Genomic DNA, 21,398 nt, shown 5'->3' on the forward strand with positions numbered 1-21,398 from the left:
TTGCTTCACGTCTTGAGCAGGCTTTTGGTCCTGGGTCACTCCATAGTAGCCGTTTACGGCTCAAGACAGGACTGTAGATCACAGATCCCATTCTATACTTCCAATGTAACATAATGCATCACGAACATCAGAGCACTATGTAGATCAGTATTTGTAGTAGACTAGCTTAAGGTTCTGTTAAGTCTAGCTACAGATCTTTGATTTTTAGTACCCATTCTTGAATATCTAGCTACAGCTCTGTGATGTCTGCTCTATAATATCTCACCCACAGATCCGTATTTTCCAGAAGCTCACTGTGTCTCGCTCGGTACGTTCCTCAGTAAACATCCTTACTTGCTGTTCGCTGCCCATTTTTCTCGCTAGCACTCACCAGCCCGGTGCGCTCGTGCCATTCCTCCCTATTTTCTCGCGCTATTGCTCCCTATTTCCTCTGACCATTTCTCTCTGCGCACCCCCCAAGTGTCCCTAGACCCTCACTGGCCCCGCCATCATTCGTCCCCCTACCGCATCCTCACCTCATCAATTCAAAAAGGATCAGAAGGCAATATCCACAATGAACGGTCCCACGAATGGCTCAGCCAATCTAAGGCCATACTACGACCACGATACGTTTAATGCCGGCTACTCCGTCATATACAAGCCTGGCGTTGGTCTCGTTGACCCCCTGGACGGAAAGCGCCTAGCCGCCACCTTGTTCGAGGGCCTGGGGCCTGGCAAAGGTATAGGACTCAGAGGCGCCAACAGTGGAGGCGGGCTAGGTGCTACTGGCGGTGCCATCAATGCCAATTCCAGTGCTGCTGGGTTGGGCGGGAAGAACTACGCCTACGACTTGGAAATACAGGAGTACTTTGACGTGAGCAACTTGACGGAATTGTTGAAGAACTTGGTGTGGAGCTTTGTCAGGAACTACTCCAAGGCATTAATGAGTCAGCCGCTCGAGTTGGTTCGGTTGGTGTTGCAGGTGGGCCAGTTTGGCAAGGCAGAGTCCAAGAGCGTTCCCACAGCAGTACTGGACGAATCGGACTCCGAGTACGAAATCAACTACTTCCAGACGGCGGGCGAAGCGGCCGAGGTTAACGAGTGGTCCACGCCGTCCATGGCATCGTCTCAGGGCGAATCCCAAAAGTTGTCCCGCAGCCAGCGCCACAAGCCCAAGCCAACCAAGAAGATCCAGCCTACATCCACCCACACCATCGACGTGCTCAGTGCTATGATGACTGCCGAGGGCCCCATGGCTTTGTTCCGAGGTGTCAATGCCACCTTCATCTTCCTGACTCTTTCGCACACCATCGAGGCCTGGATCACCGGGTTGGTGTCACCATTCCTTGGAATCCCCGACCCTTTCTTCCTTGACTTGACCCATCTGCCCGACCCCTGGAAGCTGTTGTTACTACTGGTTGGTGCATGCGTTGCTACGGGCTTGATTCTTATGCCGTTGGACTTGATTCGCGTCAAGTTGATGGTGACCCACTTTGGTAGCAAGAGCACCCGTTCCGTCAGAGAGCTGCTCCGCAACTTTCCTCCATTGGCACCTCCTCCACAGGTGGTGGTCTTGACCACTTTGCACCAGCTCCTGGCCAGTGTGTTCCGCCGTGCTGCCCCATACATTCTTTTCATCCGCTACAACATCGACCTGTACAATTCGCCAGGAGTGTACACTGTGATGAATTTGGGGGCCTTGCTCATGGAATTCTTCATCAAATTGCCAGTGGAAAATGTGTTGAGAAAGGAACAAGTGCGGTGGTTGCTCAGCAACAAGAACGATCCTCGCGGGGTGGTAACCGTCACTGAAGACGACTTGGTTGTGCACAGCGAGGGCGACGACTTTGGGTCTGCGGATGTCAATGTCTACACTGCAGCTGGGGCCCGTATTGTGGTGGGCAACCTCTACAACGGATGGAGGGTAGGGCTTCTCAACCTTCTTGCGGTTTGGGGATATGCCCTTGTGAACACCAATACCACCGACCCCGAGCGGTTATAACCATGTACATAGAACGTGACAGGTGTCACCACGGCGAGGGCCGCATTATGGGCTACCACCTCGAACCAACAGCCAAAGTACGACGCTAGCGTTGGACTTCGGGTCTGGAGGTTCAAGGCAGCAGCAAATCAATCGAATGAATATTCCGGTTAGTATCGAATTCAAGAATAGGACAATGTAATAGTTTGACCAGATTAGGACCAAAATCCGGGGTAGGAATATAGGCTAGTTTAATAGTATAAGATTCCATCCAAAGAATGTAGAGTAATGATAAATACATTTTATGATTAGGGCAGTGTACCAGTTTGGATATTCCGGTTTATTCTCGAAGAATAGGGAATTCAAACAGGTTTCAATTGTCTATCTACGACTTCCGATCAAAGATGTAGACTGCTGGGAGAATTCCAGAGTAGCACGAGAGTTCAAAGAATGCAGTAAATATTCAGTCAGCACCAGAAACCAAAGTGTTTCGTTCGTACCAGAATTCGACCAATCGGGCAATTTGACCAATGTAAATAGTCAATTTCGTAGAATTTAAACAGGGTTGACAAGTTGACCAGTGTGATTAATTAGCAGAACTCGAAGAACTCTGGTGTGAATAGTCCGTACCAGAATTCAAAGAATCAAGAGAACTGTGACCAATGAAAATCTAGATCGAGTAGTCCGGTTTAGTGCAGAACGGAGCATTGTACTGTGAATATCAGATGGTAGAATGCGCTAGATCGAATCCGGCTTATCAGACAGAACAATGCACTGTAAATAGACAAGTAGAAATCAAAAACTAGTCAGTTTATCAGGCAGAACAATGCACAGGGAGTAGCAGTTTAATTGCGTAGACTAGTCAGCTTGCCATCGGAACAATGCATGTTCAGTTAGAGCAATCACAGGACCATCCTTCACTGCCAATTGACGGTACTCCACTCACCAACCACCCACCGGAGCGGATCTCACACCACCCGACCGAGAAGTGCCATGCACACCCCCTCTATTGACATCGTGCATCCGCCCGTAAACCCGCCAGCCAATTTTGCAGCCCCGACCCATGCAGCAACCATCAAACTGGCTAGCAATTAGCTGAATCCAGCTATAAGCATGCGTCTGGCGCCTCAGGCCAGCACGTGAGTTTCCTAGGGCGGAAGGCGCACGCATGGGAGCCCTCGCCTAACATCTTTGTCCAGTGCTCACAGCAAGAATCCCGAGAAAGGGTAGCCACCCCGTCTTGGCAGGCGGGTGCCGTGGCCTGACCACTGCAAAACGGCTCACAATGTCGTCTAACATCTCCGTCGTACCTGCTCGGCTGTTCAGCCCCATCGCTTGCGCCAGAACCACAACACGCACCGTCGCTATATTTAGGAATGGACCGATCACGACCGATCTAGACCGTATTTACCGAGCGCGGGCTCTCAACGGCGCTTCCCCAGTGCGAGCCCGTGCATCGTATATGGCCCGTGGATGCCAGGCTTATCCGTCGATGGGCCAGCCAGGCGTCGCGACGCGTGGACCCCACGCCCACCACCGCCACCACCGCCATTCTTCCCTCAACCCACCCTTCTGCACCTCCCATTGGACTCTTCGGCACCTTCCACTAGCCATCCGTCTCGCCTGTACCTGCAAAAAATACTTGATCTGAAGACGCACGCGCACAGAAACCTGGAAAATTATCCCCACCCTGCAACTGTGGGTGAAATCGCCTTTATCGCAGTATATATAACTCTACCACTGCCCCATGCCAGCGCCTTCCCACCACTGTGCCCATACCCAACTTGCCCTTCCGCCGTCCAGAACATGAGATGTACCGCAGCAAGTATTTGTTGAAGTCCCTACGTAAAGTTTTGCTCGTGGCGGCAGCGGTGCTCACCATCGTCGGAGTGCTAGCCGCCTTGCAACAACTGCCCCACGACAACTCCAACACCCTCTCGTCCTCGTCGTCGCCACTGCTCCAGCTCCTGGTGGCCAACGCCGTGGTAGACGTGTCCATCATCAAGTGCTGGCGCTCCTCGTGCAAAGTGCCCGACGGCTACACCAAAGTGGTTCCGCTGTTGGATCACGCCAACCCTGGCCACTTGTTCCGCTACTACCTCGTGGCCAAGCACCAGCCAGTGGCTACAGCCACCCGTGTGCTTGTGGAATTGCAGTTGGGACCATCCAAAAAGGACGTTCCTGGCGCCAATGTGCCGCCAGACACAGAATACACCGTGCTAGACGCCTACACGCTCACCAAGCGGTTTGTGGCCACCACCCCAACCGAGGGCGCCCTCCTGCCCGATACTGAGGCCATCCGTGACGTGGAGGTGTTGTTTGGCACCTCGGACTTTGCTGACGCCCGTCCGTTCCACCACGCATCCCACTATACTGCCGACGAGCAGGTCCATCCCGTGGTGTCGGCACTCAAGATCAGCGCCACCCAGGCTGACCACTACCTCAAGCAGCTCGCAGACTTCGAGGTGTTGAAGCAGGAAATGACCTTCCCGTTCGAAGGTCCCAAGTTCAAAGTGTTGCAGTTGAGCGACCTCCATTTTGGCCAAGCCACTGGCAAGCTCCAGGTCGACGGCTCGGTGTCGTCGGACCTCCGCACCATCAGGTTCGTGGAACACTCGTTGGATGAGGAAAAACCCGACTTGGTGGTGATCACCGGGGATTTAGTCGACCTCGATCGCTCCATCGACTACCGCTCAGTACTCCTCAAGGCATTACAGCCAATCTTGAGCCGCAACCTCCGATTCGTGTTCACGTTCGGCGACGAGCTTCTTGGAATTCCCAGCACCGATGGTGAAACTTCGGCCCGCATCATCCTGTTCTTGAGCTCGTTGCCCAACTGCTACAACTCCATGGCCGAATTCAAGGCCCTTGCGCATGGCACCGCCAATTACAACATCAAGGTGGTCAGGGAGGGTGCCGTAGCCGCTCACATCACCGTCCTCGATGCCCATCAACAGAAATTGGAGAACTCGCAAATGAACTATCTATACAGAATCAATAACGACTTCAAGGACATCTACAAACTCTTGTTCTTCCACTATCCGTTGCCACAATTCCGGCCTTTAGGAAAATTCAAAATCGTGGGCTCCTACAACGAAAAGCACCCGCTCAATTCCAAAACCGACTCCAAGTTCCTCGATGATATCATCAACTGTGGGTACCAAGCGGTGGGCGTTGGGCACGAACATGAAAATGATGCGTGCATCCTCAGCGAACACGCGGACAACAGAAAGATCTGGCTCTGCTACAACAGTGCCACCGGCGATTCCGCCCATACTCGCTTGGACTCGGAGTACGTCCGCAAGCTCCGGTTGTTCCAGATCGATTTCGAAAAAAAGGAGCTCTTGAGTTGGAAGCGCAACGAAAAGGATAAGTCTGGTTTTGACTATATGATGATTCACCCTATTCCTTGATATGGTTAGGGTGAGTATGGGGTTTCATCAAATGCATACTTAATATTAATCTTCAATTCTTCAAGGTTCTACAACTGGTACATATTTTTAATGTTATATTTACGGTAAAATCTGTAGTGGACCATCTTTGTTCCTGTTTCACCGGGCAGGACTTATTTCTTAGCAAGTTCTAGCAGTTAGTGCCGGCTTAATGCAGCAAGTTTGTTATACTTTGCGTGTTTTCCGTTTCACCCTATCTACTTTGTGTCGTATGCTTCAAGTGTTAATCCTCGTGGTTGCGTAGATGCTTTTGGAATGTTTTCAACCGTAAACATCAACCGGTTATGTACCCGGTCAATAACATGCGAGGGCTCGGCTCCGCAAAATCTGTGCAGATCTCGGATAGGCGACTTAAAAGGTTTTAGTTCGTAACGGTCGAGTTTTTGTAACGGTCAAGTTTCTAACCATTTTACAGGGAATCAGGTGCTCTTCGAACGGCAATTGTCCAGACATAGTTCCCCAAGCCATCCTGAATCTCAGCTAATTACAGTTGGCGAACTACATTCCCCATTGGTAAGGATTTACCCACTACATGCTATGCTTCCCCCAATAATACACAAAATACATCTGACGCACTTGGAACGCTCGTCAGTGTTTCAGATTTGATTGGGAATAGGAGATATAGTCACACGACCGGTGGGGAGCGTTTTCTGCATCATAGGCTTTAATAAATTGAAAATGCAACCACTTCTGCAGGTTTGTAACTAAAAAGAGATAAGACACACAGCGAGCTAGGAGTAGTTTTGCAAGGGGCACTCTGATAACGTCACTTGCCACGAAACCAAGTATGCAGCTAGTCATACTTCTGGGGTAGCTAGGATGAGCTCGAGGGATGCTGATTACGTAAGCTTTACTTTTTTCTTACTCAGCTTAAATTTTCAGCTCATCTCAAAACCATCATCCTAATCCATTAGCATCAATATCACACAGCCAATATGGGTAAAGCTAAGAAGACCAGAAAGTTCGCCTTGATGAAAAGGACGTTGAGCCAGAAAGACGCTCGTTTGAAAGATAAGTCGGGCCAACCCAAAAAGAAGGAAGATGATCCAGAACTCACCAAGAGTGTTCCCCAAGTGTCATCGGCACTTTTCTTCAAGTTCAACCAAGCTATCAAGCCTCCATACCAAGTACTCATAGATACCAACTTCATTAACTTCTCCATCCAGAAGAAAATCGACATAGTGAGAGGATTAATGGACTGCTTGATGGCAAAGTGTATTCCGATCATAACTGACTGTGTGATGGCCGAATTGGAAAAGTTGGGTCCAAAGTACAGAATTGCATTGAAGTTGGCCAAAGATCCCAGAATCCAAAGACTCAGCTGTTCCCACGGTGGCACCTACGCCGATGACTGTTTGGTGAACAGAGTCATACAGCACAAGTGTTACATTGTGGCTACCAATGATGCTGATTTGAAGCGTAGAATTAGAAAGGTTCCAGGTATTCCGCTCTTGAGTGTGGGTGGCCACGCTTACGTAGTGGAAAGATTGCCTGATGTATTTTAGGTGTATATTCCCTGGTTGGACATATAATATACGTGTGGAGGGCGCGAAGGTAATCGCACAACCACAAACACACTCGAATCTTTGCAATCTCAGTAGTGGGACTGGCTATTGTTGTAATGGTGTCTAGTTTCAAACTCGTGAAGTCGCTTACCCTCAGCACCCCCTCCGTGGTGTCTTCCCGCAATAAGGAGAATTGTAGCCATACTGGGGACACCCCCAGCCGTGTGAAAGCGTTCAAACGGAAGTTGCAAGGGGTCTCGATCACAAGCGTGGACCCAAACACCGCTTTGGATATCGAGCTCAACCAGCTACTTATGGAAGGCATCCACAAACTCCAGATATCAGAATCGCAGATTTCGCAGCCACCGATCCATCCCAGGATCAGTATTCCTCTAGAGGAGACTTTGAAGGATAGTGTATTGAGGCTCAGACAGGGATCCATTCAAGCAATAGATCTCCCCATGGTCACTTTTGAAGGCCTGGATGATGTACAGCTAAATTATTGCCGGCTTCTATTGGCGTACAATAAGCTCATTGAGCTGGTTTTGCGCAAGAATTCAGAGATATGCCTCTTCAATGTACAACTAAAGCAAGTTCTTGATACTCTAGCTGACATTGTGGCGGATCTGTGTTCTCTGTGCTCTTCGAAATCGGATATAGAATTCGATAGCACCGCCAGTGACTAGAGTTGAATCATCCATTTTAGCATAGCCAATCTGATGGTTCCAATAGATGAAATATTGACTGATACACTTCTCATTAAGTTTTGTTTTCTTCCTGTAGAGAGCTCTGCTCTTTCGTGGCTTGTAAGTCCCAGATTATTCTCGTCCAAGAAAGGTCTACACCACCATAACGGATCAAGATCCATCACCCACTATATCCCAATCCAGCACCACACACATCTAGGTCAATCTCTCCTTCTGTGTGCCAAAACCTGAAGAGCCGCAGTTCACTTTACTAAGTACTCACAGTGTCTTTCTGTGTACACCTCATTTGCAACTGATTACTCGTCACATTTGATAAGAGCGCCACTAAAAGAAAAATAGCAGCTGGAATTGTATCCCTACAATATGAATGAGTTATTCAAGAAGCCTACCATTAAGCGTACCATAAGCAACTTCTCCAGTGTCTCTTTGAACTCTGGTCATGGCGGCAATTTTAGTGGGCTCGTAAAACGCAGAAAGCCCGACCCAGACTTGACAAGTCTAGAGGTAATATCTCCTGAGCTTCACTGCTTAAGAGATTACAACTACATTGGCTACTCTACTTTCACGCCAAGAGGGAGTCAGCTGATCCTGCTTGTTGACTCATTCTGTAAACTCCAGACCACTTCAGAACAATCAAAGCTGCCGCCATTGTCGCCTAGCTCCAAAAGTAGCTGCAGGGCAACGTTTGAGAAATACTGTGACGAGAAGTTTGATGCCACTACCAGCTCCCAATATGCTAATTTCGGCTCTACCGTTGATTCGATATCGTGCCAATTGTCAGAGCTTCCGATTCAGGTTCTAGAAACCAGTCACAATTCGTCTATCTCGCTTGATCTTTCCAGACAGAGCCTGTATATTCCCAAATCCAAACCACCTCCCACTCCCAAAAGCTCGTTAGACAATTGGGAAGGCTTTTTGCCCTTACTTGAATCCTCGAACACACCGAAGAAAAGATTTGCACCCAAAAATGTGTTGAAAGTATTAACTCCCAAAGTCAGAAGACTATTCAAAAAATTCAACGGTTATGTGTGTAACCTGAAGGGTGATAGTCTAACTAGTACTTCCCGGGGCTCAACATGACAACTACAGGCTTATTCATTGTCTAAAGCACGAATTGAGCACTGGTAAACTTCAACCTGGTGTTGATGTAAACTACAAGTTGCAGTAGTAGAAGTATAGTTTCTAGATGAGCCTTGTGACTCACGGATGACGTTTCAAAGCTAAGGTATTCTGGAAAATTTTAATTCTGGCTATACTTAATCTAGAATATAAATTGGGCAATAAATACAGGGCTTTCTGTAATGTTAAGAAAATCACATAAAAACCTGTGGAGATACTGATGGACAGAAAGTATTAACAGGTAAGCTGAAGTGTACAGAACAATACAGGGTGAATGGATCTATTTGTAACTCTGGGGATATATTATCTGCTGAATATTGGCTTCTCATAGAAGGTATGTACTATATAATAACAGTTAGTTAAAGCATATCTCTTGCTGTTCAGCAGGAGTTTCTATACACCTTGCCTAAATTAGTGGAAATGGGGCATAATTTTTGTGAATTATTTCCTATTATACCCAGGTAATCAGAAGTTTTGTCCTCCTCTATATTTCTGACATAGGTATTATTTAAGCGGATAGTTGGATAGTTAAAACAATTTCTTCAGCAAGATTATCCAATTGAGACCATCAACTATGAATATTGCTAGTAATAACCTAACGAATACTACAAGAGGAAGAGCATTCCTTTTATCATATTATCATAAATCAATTTATAAAAAGAATTTCAAACCGTCCGTTTCTGTTCCCCTAGTTGTCTTTTACTCGTACCTGTATGAAGATCCGTAAAAAATAGGTGTGAAAATCGGCTCGTGGGTAGATAAAATAAGAATTAAAATTCTTTATCAAAGGGCTATACGCCTGAGAAAACATAATTGGGTAATCTTGTCTTTCATAGAGCCAAAATCATACTAGTTGCAAAATATTGTATTTATACAAATCACGTGATTTACTAGCTTCTTTCACGTGATTACCCACAGCAGGTCAATTATATGCAGAAATTGATGCGGTGGCTCAATGGTAGAGCTTTCGACTCCAAATCGAAAGGTTGCAGGTTCAATTCCTGTCCGTGTCATCTTTTTTGTTTTTTGAAGTTCATATTGATCTCCTCCACTTTGGGATGTATGTAGAATACCTGGAATGGCTTTCCTACCTTCCAAACCCACTTAAAACGCGTTAAAAAGTCGCCTGGAAGAATTAGCAGATTTTGATCACGTGATTTATTGAATCGGACGAGTGCACGACTTTTCAAGTTGACACGAAAACTCAACTCACCGTGGGCGTAACAAGGATCTGTTTCCACAATAAACAGTAACAATCCATAACGTCATAAAAAGTTAGCGGATCAGATTCCACATCACTTACTGGCGGAGCAATTGCATCTTGGAAGACACCTCAACTATTTCAAATCCGTTGATCCCATTCGAATTAAGAACCTTTGAAGTGTTAAATACCGAAGATGGTAGTATTGGCAGCGTCTATATGTACCCGTGGAGGTAAGGCATTGTTGTCTCGTCAATTCAAAGATTTGAGCAAGGATCGTATCACCGCCCTTCTTGCCAACTTTCCTAGTTTGATCAATGACTCCAGTAGTCAACACACCACTATCGAGGACGAACATGTGCGGTACGTCTATCAACCACTTGAGGAATTCTACATTGTGTTGATCACCAACCGTACCTCCAATATCCTCCAAGATATCGATACCTTGCATCTCTTTGCTTCCACCATCAGCAATTTATTAAGAAATGTGGATGAAGGTGAAATCTTCGACAATGCTTTTGAGATCATCAGTGCGTTTGATGAAATTATCACTTTGGGATACAAGGAGAATGTCACCATGAGCCAAGTCCAAACCTTCTTGAAAATGGATTCCCATGAAGAAAAGATCCAAGAAATCATTGAAAGAAACAAGGAATTGGAAGCCAATGAAGAAAGAAAGAGGAGGGCCAAAGAAATTCAACGTAAAGAATTGGCTAGACGTAACATGGAACAATTTCCTTCTGGTGGTGCCGGTGGCTACGATTCATACCAAACTTCTCAAACTACCCAATCATATCAACCAACTTATCAACCTACCCCTGTCATTGAGACCAACACTCCTTCTCCTGGACTTGGCGGCAAGCCAATCCACGGAAGAGGTGGCTTACAATTGGGTAAGAAGCCAACTAAGATCACCCAAGAAGCCCATCAACCCCTCTTGGCCCAATCTCAACCTGTTTTCCAACATGCCAGTACTCCAGTACAACAAAAGGCTCCAGAGAAGACTGCTTCTCCTGCTCCATCGGTGCCAAAGGTTCAAAACAATGGTATTTTGATTACTATTAATGAAAAGGTTACTGCAGAACTTACTCGTGAAGGTTCAATTGTTCAATCCGAAGTCAAGGGTGACTTGCAATTGAGAATAAATAACGCTGAATTGGCCAATTCCAAACTTTTGCTCAAGACTGCAAAGTCGGGTGGAATCCAATACAAGCCACATCCAAACGTTGACCGTAACTTGTTCACTTCCCGTGGAATCATTGGCTTAAAGGACAAATCTAAATCATTCCCAGCCAATGACCAAGCCATTGGTGTCTTGAGATGGAGAGCCACTGGTAAGAATGATGATTCCTCCTTGATTCCACTCGTTATCACTGCTTGGGTGAACATCAATGACCAAGGCATTGCTGAGGTCACTTTGGAATACGAGTTGACCTCCGACTACATAGAAGCACACAGTGGTACCAACCATGCTTCTATTGAAAATGTCAAATTGTTGGTCCCAATTGTGTCATCTGAAGTGAACTTAAACAATGAATCCAACCAAAACATCTCTTATGAAGTCAGTGACTTTGGCGTTATCTTTGATATTGGTTCCATCTCGCTTGAAGACTCTCAGGGCTCTTTTGAATTCACCATTCCAGCTAATGATGAAGATTCTTTGTTCCCAATAGAATTGCAATTCGAAATCAACAACACTGAAGTTACCGAAAGTGATGTTTCCTTAGGTAAGGTCCAAGTGATAGATGTCGTTTCCAACAACGAGGACGAAGCATCCTTACCATTTGATTTGCACTCAAGCGTTACCTCTGAAAGTTTCCAAGTTAATTAAGCCTAGTTTATAAAAGTACTTAGTACAATACAAGAATTCTTGATTTATTTAGTAGTAGATTTAGGATAGTGCTATTATATTGAATGAAGAGTAAAATCTGATGCTCAATTCACAAAAAAATTAGAATTGAACAACTGACACTATTGTTCCTAGGTGTGATCTGTCAATCATAAAATTAAAAGACGGTCTAATCCATTAGTTAGTTTAAGCATCTATTAGTAATTATTCAAATCTCGCCAAATTAGCGTTATTGTTTACAACCATTTCGGGTTGGAAAAAACATATAGATTAGTCCTGGTTACTAGAGTTAGTACTACAGGAGTCAGTTAATATCTTTTGTGTAAGAATCGAGTATAGTCAGTAATATTTTTGTGAGATATTAATTGTGGCCTTATCTATTAAGAATGGGATGATACAATGGTCACCACGGACTAACTGGCGGTTGTTTTGGCCCATGGGTGCGTCGGTGCACATAATAAATAAGAAATTAATAAATTGTACGTTAAACTAGACAAACTTTAAATAGATCCAGCTTCAACCCAAAATATAAAATGACATCCAAAAACGGAAACTATTGATCGATTTAATCTTCCTGTAATTTCACAAAATTATTGGTTGATGAGCCAAGATCAACACTAGTAATAAGCACGACACAGCGAAGGACGCTCCCAATCTTCATCATAAATGGGTCAGTCTTCGTAGACATAATACTGTGGACAGAAATGAAATCGTCATATAAGCGATTTGTTGAAGTAGCTTTAATGAACATGTCATCGACTCCCCGGATGTTTTCCGCAATTGAAGGCCCATCATCCAACTGAGCCTCAAATTTAGGAGCTTTAAACAATTGAGTCCTGGGTTATTGCCGAAGCATTTGGAATAAATTACCCGTAGTAGTTGCTCTCTTGACGAGGGTTTAATTCCGAAGACCACTGGCTCATGAAATTAGTGACTATTTCTGGCTTAGTTGGATCCTTTTGTTCAATGCAACTTTATCCAAGTAAATTGGAGTTTCTCTAGTAAGATATTCCTCAAGATTAATGCATATAATTTATCTTATTCAACGAGGTACTTGCTGTGATTACTAGCTTATCAGTGGTTAATCCTGCGAGTATCCATGTAGTTTCTCACAAAAACGAATTCCATAAGTACAGTTCATTCTAGCTATGTATTCTATATTACAAGGGTGATTCCAGAAAGCGCAATGGAGAATTTGATCCCCAAGTTTTCCCTGGCGTTCAACTCGTTCAACTGACTCAAGACCCGTCTGCGCGGGTCCTGGAGCTCGGTTTCTTTGTAGTTTTTCATCTCAGCACCGCCGCCTATCACCGGTTCCTTGACGTGGTTGATGATTATGTTGAAGCCGCTCAACGGCTGGGGAGCACCCGACACCTTGGCGCACTCGGCCTCGAGTGCCTTGAACTCGGCTATCAAGTGGTCCGGCACCATGTGGCCGTACAACTCGTTTTCCTTGATTCCGTTGCAGTTGGAGCACTCCAACACCATGCCCTTCAACAGCTTGTTGACCACCAACGGCGCCACGTGCTGCCAGATGCGGAGGTTGGTGGTGGTCTTCGACACCGAGTCGCCCTCGCAGTCGCCAAAAATCAACACGCTGGCGCCGTCGGTGGTGTTTGTGACGAGGAACGACGACGACACGTAGTGGTCTGTTTCGGTTGTTCTGGGTGATTGGTCGCACTCGCTCGACAGCCTGCCGTGGCTCAACTCGAACATGGTGATGTCGAAGATGCCGGATCTCCACCGGGTGTTGAAGGGGTGGGGCTGTAAGTCGAGCACCTTGTAGTGGGGCATGTTGGGCCAAATGATGCCGTTGAAGATATGAGCCTGCAAAGCATCAACGGTGTATTGGGACGCGTGGATGGTCTTGGGCTTGGCCATCGAGAACCCCGCCAGGTTGACCACCATGCCTGCGACGTGGTCGAGGTGGGGATGAGTGATGAGGTAGTCGAGCTTGCAGCACACCTCCTGGGCGGCCTGGAACGGCGACATCTGGCGCAAGAGTGCGAAAGGAGTGGTGCGGGAGGTCTGGAGGTACTCGTTCACTGCGAGCGAGTCGGGGTAGTACTCGAGCACCTTGGAGGTGGGGGGAGAGGTGGTGGTAGTCTCTTGGTAGATGATCTCCGCTATCAGCGACAACCCAGCGCCTGCGTCCACGCAGAGCAAGTTGCCGCTATGGGCATCGTTTTCGATGATGTCTCGGTAGCTGACGTCGCACGGCTTAACGAGCATGGCACAGGTGGTGCCATCAACAGGCCCACCGCTGGCGCCCAAGAAGGTCAACTCGAAGCTCATGGGCACACTATCAGACGGAGGTAGCACGGAGGTCAGGGTAGGCATTTGACAGAGGCGCAGGGGGGAGGGGGATCAAGTCGAACAATGCACCCGCACAACAGTTAGCCATCTAGTGGGACCGGTGCAGCAAAGCAGGCAAGATGGCTCAGTTATGTATCACCAGAAAATCCGTCCCCATCCCAAATTTTCCCCGTTCCATGCATGGGGCCGCCACGACTGGCCCTCCAGAATGATCTCGCCGAGCTTATCTATTAGACGACGACGCATGCTGCAAGCATAGAATGACGCACCAATATATGCACCAGGGGGGGTAGGATTGCCAGCGAGCCTCTACCATTGGCCAGCCCAAGCGGGGCTAGCGGGCCGGGAGTCCCAATTACACTCGGTTACACAATTGCCCCGGGTGGAACCTTCGTATATTGTTGGGAGGTGCTTCTAGAAAACCTGCCCCGTGCGAGCGTTGGCGGCGCCAGTTATTTTTTTTACGCCATCTGTGAAGAACCACCCATTATTGTTGGGACCCAGCCCTGTGAGCAACGCTACCGTGACAGTAGCCCTGTAAGGGCCATGGGCATTAGCGTACGCCCCCACGGCCTCTGGGGCGGGATATCACCTCAGGCACAACTTCAGACCCCGACACGCCATCGGGACAATTCCACCACCATGCCAGCCACAATTCGTCTGATGTCACACCCGCAAAATTACCCGGCAACAAGACAGGAATGGGGTACGATACCCGACCCTGCGAGCCAGAACCATCAATGTCAAACCCAGTGGAAGCCGCGTCTTCGGTACATTGAGGCGTTCTCTCTCGTTCATGCATGGAAACGGTGCATGGAAGTCCTCATCAACCTTATTTCTGACACTAGTGTGAAGCTTGAAATATGAAACGGTTGCTTCAAGGGGCTCATCCACTTGGTGCTCCCACCTGGTTGTCGAGGCTTTGGGCTCGCGCCGGTACCGCACGCCATATTTCCGTGCCTTACGTCCTTTTGGCACCGCCGATCATTGACGGCTATACTTAGCACTGTACACCCGCGTGCTCATTCCATTTAAGTAGGTTCTAGGTCAATTACTAAAAAATGTCTCCTAACACAAAGTCTTACATTGTTTTCATTACTTTTATATTCGTGGTACATGCGTTTTGTGAAGCCTCCGTCAGAACTCCTACAGCATAGAACAATAGCCAGTGCTTCCACGCTTCTGCTGACAACTACTGCGGTTCTAAACTCAACCGTTCCACACCGTATCATATGTGGTTCTATCGACCGTTCCACATTTCAGTTTGGGCGAAGACATAACCGCCGTTCCAGTGTTTACTCCTGCTTGCTGCCGTAACCCTTGATGTCTCTGGCAAATCTCCAGCTTTGGTTATCAATCTTGATGTTCTTCTCGAAGTCAAACCCTTTACCTCCGTCCTTGATGGTGACCATGGAGAACTTGTCGAAAGATCTAGCATCTCTATAGAACAAAACCCTCATACAGTCCATGACCACCTTCTTGGCTTGTTCCTCAGTGACATTGACATAGTCGGTGTCGTTTGGGATCAACTGTCTCAACAATGGGATGGCCAAGTGATTACCAAACCCGGTGGCCAAGGTTGACGACCCGTACGCAACACCCAATAAATCAACATACTTCAAGAAAGGCGAGCCATCGTCGTTGAATCCACCAACCAACACAGCATTCCACAATGGGTCCATCTTGGATCTTCTATTGTATAAAATACGGGTCAAGTACTCGTGGACGTGAGGGGCTCTCAAGTTGTGTCCCCCGTCGTTGTCATAGACTTCTTCGTCTGTTTCCAACTCGTTGAGAATTCTGTGTAACTGCTGCATGTCCGAGATGTCCCCAGAAATACCCACCACGGTCTCTTTGCCAACCCTGAACAATCTTTCGATGTTGTTGAATCTCATCAAAGAACCGTACGATCCCATGGTATCGGCAGCCATTATGATTCCGTCCTTGTACTTCAAGGCGATAACCGAGGTACCTGTGATGATTGGTTGTTGGGTGTGCTTCTTAGGAAACTGGTCGAGCTGGTCATGGGTGGCTTCCTGAACGCTGGCTTGTGCTATGGCGTGGTTGTATGCTCCGTATGTGTCATTGCTTGGACGTCCCCACAAAAATGGATCGTGATTCATGATAGTTTGATGTAGTGGCTAAATGAAGAAGGGGTGTAAATTTGTCGATTGAATCGGTTTCAAGTATCAATCTGTTTCAATTAGGCTCGTAATCGCGTAAATTGATTCCTATCCTTATGACACGTGTAGGATGGGTGAATTTGAAGCTGAACTGGGTTCTAGTTGATAGATGGCAGATACAGTATGGCTTGTAGCGAGTGGCAATTCGACGAGTTTTTGCCCTTGGCTGTGTGCAGGGTCTTTGTTTGTGTGCAGGATCTAATCCCCCCAGATCGTTCCCACAGAGGAAGGGAAGTACGGATGGGCACTAACTGGCAATATCCATGAAGGGGTTGGCTACTTGTACAAGTGCAAAAGGTTGGGAGTCAGGGTGGCTATTTGGGTATCGCTTTTGGCCAGAATTAGTGATTGAAAGCACCCAAACTAACTACACATAATTAAAATATCCCAAAAGCTTAGCCAACAAAGTCACCACCCGGTCATGCGCTGAAATCACCCATCATGGGTGCTACGAGTATCTTTCCAATATGTATATTTGATAGTGAAGTACATTTAACCTGGCCCAACCAAGTCGTACTCAGACCAGGAGGATGCCGTCCTGGTCCATGTGATCCGGAAGGTGTAGGAAATCAGAACACCAAAGCAGCACCTCCAGTGATGACGTTGTCAATTTCTTCTTCCTTGGGGGCCTTGTATCTGAATCTGCTGGACAATTGGCTTCTGGAGAAGAATTCACCATTTTGAGGCTCGACTGGGTTCTTGTTGAAGTACGAAGCACCTGCGCTGGATCCACTGGATCCGCTACCTGGTAATTCGCCATTTGGAGCCATAGGGTGAGCCTTTGCGGCGTGTGATACGTTTTCTAGATGTTAGCATAGACGGAGGATGTGCCGCGAGGTGGGTACTTACTTGGGGCAGTGTGGGGGCCACCAACGAACTTGATGAGGGGAGTGTGTTTGAACAATCTGGTAGCAGCTCTCATGGTGTGGGGGTTGGAGATGGAGTGGTGTAGTACGAGGGTTTCATTGGTCGTCGCTCCGAGGTTTTGATGGAGGTCGCAAGCGATGCCACGTGACGTGCTTCTACCGGTGAATCCCGGGGCTAACCAGTAATGGCCCCAAATGGAAGCGAGACCCACAATTATTGCAAAGCGGCGCTATTCGGCGGTAGGCACCTATTTGAGCTATGTCGTGGGTAGGAAGTAAGCTTGTCAATTTTTCGTGGGGGTCAATCCTCCCAAAACAAAGTTCTCGGATTTTGCACCCATCCACAACTATCATCGACTTGCCGCCAAAAGTGCTTCAGCGGATCTTATTCCTAGTCTACAAGGACACCGGACAAATGAGCCAGGTCTTAAGCTTTTTGTACACCTGCAAGACCCTCTACTGTAACGGAATCGGGATGGTGTACCACATTAAGCCCAAGAAGGTGAGAACCCATTCCGACTTCGAATGCTACTACGCCAGGAACATCAGGGTACTTTTCCTTTACCCAGAGGCTAGTATCAGTGGAACAGGAGAGAGGGCATTCTATTCCCACTTGCTCAGTTTTCATCGTGACTATGCTGGTCTCAAGTATATCACCGTCAGTACCACCTCGATTGACGTGCTCATGCTTGTGCGCTATCCCACTGTCAGGTATTTGAACATCAAATTGAAGCCCGACTTCAGTCCTCCTACCAAGGCAGAGGCCGCCAAGATCATCAAAATGAGGGCTAAGGCTTCGCCCACGCTCATCAGAATCAGTATAAACAGCAAGAAGCGTTTGGTCTGCGCTCGAAACAACCCCTGGCTGGGACTTCCATGGCGCCACAGCAATGTTCCAATTCCCCAGTTCTGTTTCGAGGAGTTGAAGGATTGGATTGGCACTCGCCAATCTCGCAGTCACCCGTGGTTTCACTTTGGCAGCGCTGTCTTGTCGCTCTTGGCAGGCTCATCTATCCAGCAGATTGAGCTCCACAACTTTGATCCTGCACTCATCTTCACCAACAGTCGCCGATTTCCCAAGCTCCGGTTGGTGCAATTCCATGCTTCAGCAGTGGGGTCGATTCCCCACTGGTTTCCGCTGTTCCAGCAGAAAAACTCGTACCGTTGTCAAGACTCCCGTGTCTGCATAGCTGTAAATAACTCGATGGCGGGAAGTCTTTTACTGAGGACTGTGGAAACCTGTCGCTGGCTGTGCAGCACTACACCTGCGCAGACATTGGCCAATATCAAGAGGGAAATCGCTCAAGAAAAACGAGCCAAACAGTCTCGAAAATGGATTCCTCGGCTTCACCAGCTTTTCAGTACGGGAACTACGTTGTCCCCAGCATCAAGCTACAATTCCCTGTCAGTCCATGTCACCCCAAATATGGTGGTGCTGGCAAATGTCGCGCCTTCCAGAAATCAGTCCGTGGGACGACCCACAAAACCACACGTGAAGCGACCTAGAATCCGCTCGACTCTCCGTACTTCACGCCAGCGATGTCAGACAAGTTACAGAGAACCATCCAGCGCTTCCAGGCCAAGATTGACAGCGGTTCATTCTACGAGGCCCACCAAACGTTGAGAACCATCACCAACCGTTATGTCAAGAGCAAGCAGTACTCGGAGGCAGTGGAAATCTTGTACCAGGGATCGGTGATCTTGGGCAAGAACAAGGAGTCAAGCTCAGCCAGCGACTTGATTCAGTACATGATCGAGGTGACGAAGGAAGGCGATCTTTTTGACAAGGTCAAATTGATCGACTCCATGAGCTATTTACCTGATAATGAGCCTGCCTTGGTCGACTTGGCCAAGCAGATCAGCCAGGCGTCATCCAGCAAGTACGGCGACGCCGACATGCACCACTTCTTCGGCAACAAGTTGTTGAACGCCGTGAAGCAAGGTGAAACCAAGGTGTTCCCATTGGCCGAGGTGCACCTTGTTTTGGGAACCTACGAATCGGTGCCATTGTACACCGACTTTTTGTACGAATGGTGGGCTGCCAACGGAGGTGATCCAGGTGTGTTCTTGGCCAGAGGAGTCATCAATTATGCATACTTAAAGAACGTGAAATTTGCTAGAGAGGTGGGGGACAGATTCATAAATAGATTGATCAAGGATGGCAAAATAAATCAGGACCAAAAGGTGACGGAAGGTGACGTCTCGGTGTACGTTGGAGACTACCCCCTCTTCACCTTCTTACAGCTACTTTTGTTAACCCTTACGAAAGACGCCTCCAAATTCACAAAACTATTCGACCAGTACAAACAAGCATTGCAGCGCAACAACCTCGTGGGGCCCATCGAACATCTTGGAAAACTTTACTTCAACCTTAAGGGCCCTGCCCAGGCTCCAAACATGTTGTCATTTATGGGAGATCTTTTTAAGTAGTTTCACTAAAAAAGTAGGTTATAAGCACAAGCCAATAATTAAGTAGTTTCAGGTTAATCTTTGGGATCCTCGTAAGTAGGATATTATACAAGCCCGTTTTTTAATTATATTCAGGTTATTCTTTGGGATCTTCACTCTTCAACAGCATTTCAATCGCATTTTCTGAAGGTTTCACTGGCGGTAGCTAGATCAGCATCTCATTTATGGCACCTGGCTCGACTTCAAGATGCTCAGCAGGTCGAGTGCCTGGATCAATTCCGGCCTCTTTGCACGGGTCAACTCGTGCACAGCATCACTGTAGGTACACCAGCGCCTCTCGCGCTGATCTGCTTCTGGCCAGTCCTGGCTCATTGAAGTAACGAGGAGCTCGTAGAAATGAAACTCAGACTTGGGGATCACCTTGGCATCTGTGATTTCCGACACCACTGGGGCCTTTTTGCCACGAGAGTCGAGCACCACCTCCAATTTCTTCATCACCCGGCCCTCGACCCCAGCCTCTTCCCAGGTCTCTCGGACGGCACTGACCAGGAAGTCGTCTCCCTCGTCAAGTTCGATTCCTCCCTTTGGTAGCACCCAGCGTCCGACATGTGCCATTGATTGCACCATCACCACCTTGTCCTTGGTGTCGTTCAAGCAGATGCATCCAGCCACCATTCTGGCGCCTGTTTCGGGGTTGTAACGTTGGTTTTCTCGGCCAACTCGAGAGGTTGTGGGGCGATCGACCATATTAGTGGGTAGTAAGCAGTGAATGGGTAGTGTTGGTTATTCCAGGAATTGTTCAAACTTCAGCAGTGGTCTTGCGTTGTACTTGCTGGTAGGTCGTCTCTTCAGAAGTGCAACTGGGAATCTCAATGGAGTGACTCAAGCTGCTCCATCTGGCCTTCTCCAGACAAACGTGCATGCGACGCACGTGAGTCATGTCGGACTTGCGGAGACATAACTTGAACACCGATAAGCCCTGGGCGGAGTCCCTACAGAAACAGCGCAAAGCAGGTAATCTGGTTACAGGTTGAATCCGCTGAATATAGAGTCGTTTGGGGGTGCTGCGAGTCCCTGGGACAGCTGCAGCGTTGGCAGGTGTCATCAAGCCAAGCAGAAGTTCCCCTGACATATTTGGGCGTGTGCACGACCCAGTCCATAAACAGCTACGTTTCTGGAACATAGACCTCCACAATGAGATTCGGAGTATTAGCATTACTGCTTGGGTTGGTGGCTGCTCATGGCAACCATGGCTCCCACGGCGCCATCAAGGAACGTCCCAAGGGCTTGTCGTGGGAAAAATGGCACATGTTGGAAGAGCACCGCATAGATCAGTTCAGTGCCGAGGTGTTCTTCACCATGCATGACAGAGGCTCAGGCTGGGGCCGTGACGAGATCTTGAACTTGTACGGGATCAAGGAGACGCCTGGAGACGGGTCTGGAATGGGAGAGGGTAAGACAGTCATTTCTGAGCAGGAGAAGGACTACGTTGTTAACACCATTCTCAACTTGATGGACACCGACAACGATCAGAGGGTGTCACTTGCCGAGTGGAAGGCCTATGTGGGTGAATTGCCAGACTTTGGCTACGGACAGGGCCACCATCTTGACTTCGAGGCCGAATACGAAGAGCATCACTGGAAGTTGTACCATGCCAACGACGATCCAGACGTCAAGATCAAGCACAAGGAAGACATCGAGCACGAATTGCTCCACCATGAGATGGAGATCGAGAGTGGAGAGGGCGGCAAGGCCGTAGAATGGTACTCGGACATCAGAATTGAACAAGTCCCCTTGAAGTATAGAGCGCAATGAGTGTACGATTAATCTA

The 21,398-nt window shown here is 47.8% G+C and overlaps 12 protein-coding genes and 1 non-coding gene across 13 annotated transcripts; 9 read left to right on the plus strand and 4 right to left on the minus strand.

Moving 5' to 3' along the window:
* Nucleotides 1–553: 553 nt before the first annotated feature.
* Nucleotides 554–1,981, plus strand: CANTADRAFT_52185 (uncharacterized protein; the record flags this gene model as incomplete). Its single annotated transcript, XM_020210045.1, has 1 exon — nucleotides 554–1,981. The coding sequence occupies one exon, from the start codon at nucleotides 554–556 to the stop codon at nucleotides 1,979–1,981; it is 1,428 nt and encodes a 475-aa protein (XP_020064244.1).
* A 1,565-nt stretch (nucleotides 1,982–3,546) lies between these two features.
* CANTADRAFT_26165 (uncharacterized protein) lies at nucleotides 3,547–5,477 on the plus strand. The gene has a single exon (XM_020207668.1). The coding sequence runs from the start codon at nucleotides 3,772–3,774 to the stop codon at nucleotides 5,371–5,373; it is 1,602 nt and encodes a 533-aa protein (XP_020064245.1). The 5' UTR covers nucleotides 3,547–3,771; the 3' UTR covers nucleotides 5,374–5,477.
* Nucleotides 5,478–6,284: 807 nt separating this feature from the next.
* Nucleotides 6,285–6,996, plus strand: CANTADRAFT_26166 (rRNA-processing protein). Its single transcript, XM_020207669.1, has one exon. It carries the CDS (start codon nucleotides 6,348–6,350, stop codon nucleotides 6,915–6,917), a length of 570 nt encoding a protein of 189 aa, XP_020064246.1. The 5' UTR covers nucleotides 6,285–6,347; the 3' UTR covers nucleotides 6,918–6,996.
* Nucleotides 6,994–7,662, plus strand: CANTADRAFT_26167 (uncharacterized protein). The gene has a single exon (XM_020207670.1). The coding sequence runs from the start codon at nucleotides 7,034–7,036 to the stop codon at nucleotides 7,601–7,603; it is 570 nt and encodes a 189-aa protein (XP_020064247.1). The 5' UTR covers nucleotides 6,994–7,033; the 3' UTR covers nucleotides 7,604–7,662.
* A 325-nt stretch (nucleotides 7,663–7,987) lies between these two features.
* Nucleotides 7,988–8,704, plus strand: CANTADRAFT_6301 (uncharacterized protein; the record flags this gene model as incomplete). The annotated part of the gene is made up of 1 exon (XM_020210868.1): nucleotides 7,988–8,704. One exon carries the CDS (start codon nucleotides 7,988–7,990, stop codon nucleotides 8,702–8,704), a length of 717 nt encoding a protein of 238 aa, XP_020064248.1.
* A 980-nt stretch (nucleotides 8,705–9,684) lies between these two features.
* On the plus strand, nucleotides 9,685–9,756 carry CANTADRAFT_t128. Its single transcript has one exon. It is a non-coding gene; the product is annotated as a tRNA-Trp (tRNA).
* Nucleotides 9,755–11,814, plus strand: RET2 (coatomer subunit delta). The gene has a single exon (XM_020207671.1). It carries the CDS (start codon nucleotides 10,141–10,143, stop codon nucleotides 11,773–11,775), a length of 1,635 nt encoding a protein of 544 aa, XP_020064249.1. The 5' UTR covers nucleotides 9,755–10,140; the 3' UTR covers nucleotides 11,776–11,814.
* Nucleotides 11,815–12,948: 1,134 nt separating this feature from the next.
* Nucleotides 12,949–14,088, minus strand: PDE1 (3',5'-cyclic-nucleotide phosphodiesterase PDE1; the record flags this gene model as incomplete). Its single annotated transcript, XM_020210061.1, has 1 exon — nucleotides 12,949–14,088. One exon carries the CDS (start codon nucleotides 14,086–14,088, stop codon nucleotides 12,949–12,951), a length of 1,140 nt encoding a protein of 379 aa, XP_020064250.1.
* A 1,079-nt stretch (nucleotides 14,089–15,167) lies between these two features.
* Nucleotides 15,168–16,546, minus strand: CANTADRAFT_248808 (proteasome core particle subunit beta 7). Its single transcript, XM_020207252.1, has 2 exons — nucleotides 15,358–16,546; nucleotides 15,168–15,312 (listed from the first exon to the last, which is right to left on the minus strand). The coding sequence occupies exon 1, from the start codon at nucleotides 16,230–16,232 to the stop codon at nucleotides 15,405–15,407; it is 828 nt and encodes a 275-aa protein (XP_020064251.1). The 5' UTR covers nucleotides 16,233–16,546; the 3' UTR covers nucleotides 15,168–15,312; nucleotides 15,358–15,404.
* Nucleotides 16,547–16,844: 298 nt separating this feature from the next.
* Nucleotides 16,845–17,221, minus strand: CANTADRAFT_26171 (mitochondrial 37S ribosomal protein YMR31). The gene is made up of 2 exons (XM_020207672.1): nucleotides 17,142–17,221; nucleotides 16,845–17,094 (listed from the first exon to the last, which is right to left on the minus strand). The coding sequence occupies exons 1-2, from the start codon at nucleotides 17,212–17,214 to the stop codon at nucleotides 16,862–16,864; spliced, it is 306 nt and encodes a 101-aa protein (XP_020064252.1). The 5' UTR covers nucleotides 17,215–17,221; the 3' UTR covers nucleotides 16,845–16,861.
* A 1,476-nt stretch (nucleotides 17,222–18,697) lies between these two features.
* On the plus strand, nucleotides 18,698–19,588 carry CANTADRAFT_52050 (uncharacterized protein; the record flags this gene model as incomplete). Its single annotated transcript, XM_020210028.1, has 1 exon — nucleotides 18,698–19,588. One exon carries the CDS (start codon nucleotides 18,698–18,700, stop codon nucleotides 19,586–19,588), a length of 891 nt encoding a protein of 296 aa, XP_020064253.1.
* Nucleotides 19,589–19,789: 201 nt separating this feature from the next.
* On the minus strand, nucleotides 19,790–20,314 carry CANTADRAFT_21901 (polyphosphatase; the record flags this gene model as incomplete). The annotated part of the gene is made up of 1 exon (XM_020206757.1): nucleotides 19,790–20,314. The coding sequence occupies one exon, from the start codon at nucleotides 20,312–20,314 to the stop codon at nucleotides 19,790–19,792; it is 525 nt and encodes a 174-aa protein (XP_020064254.1).
* Nucleotides 20,315–20,782: 468 nt separating this feature from the next.
* On the plus strand, nucleotides 20,783–21,382 carry CANTADRAFT_32897 (uncharacterized protein; the record flags this gene model as incomplete). The annotated part of the gene is made up of 1 exon (XM_020208484.2): nucleotides 20,783–21,382. A coding segment is annotated over one exon (600 nt), but the record flags the coding sequence as incomplete, so codon positions are not given.
* Nucleotides 21,383–21,398: the final 16 nt, after the last annotated feature.

The sequence above is a fragment of the Suhomyces tanzawaensis genome (genome assembly GCF_001661415.1).
Source record: "Suhomyces tanzawaensis NRRL Y-17324 unplaced genomic scaffold CANTAscaffold_4, whole genome shotgun sequence".
NCBI classification, from domain to species: Eukaryota; Fungi; Ascomycota; class Pichiomycetes; order Serinales; family Debaryomycetaceae; genus Suhomyces; species Suhomyces tanzawaensis.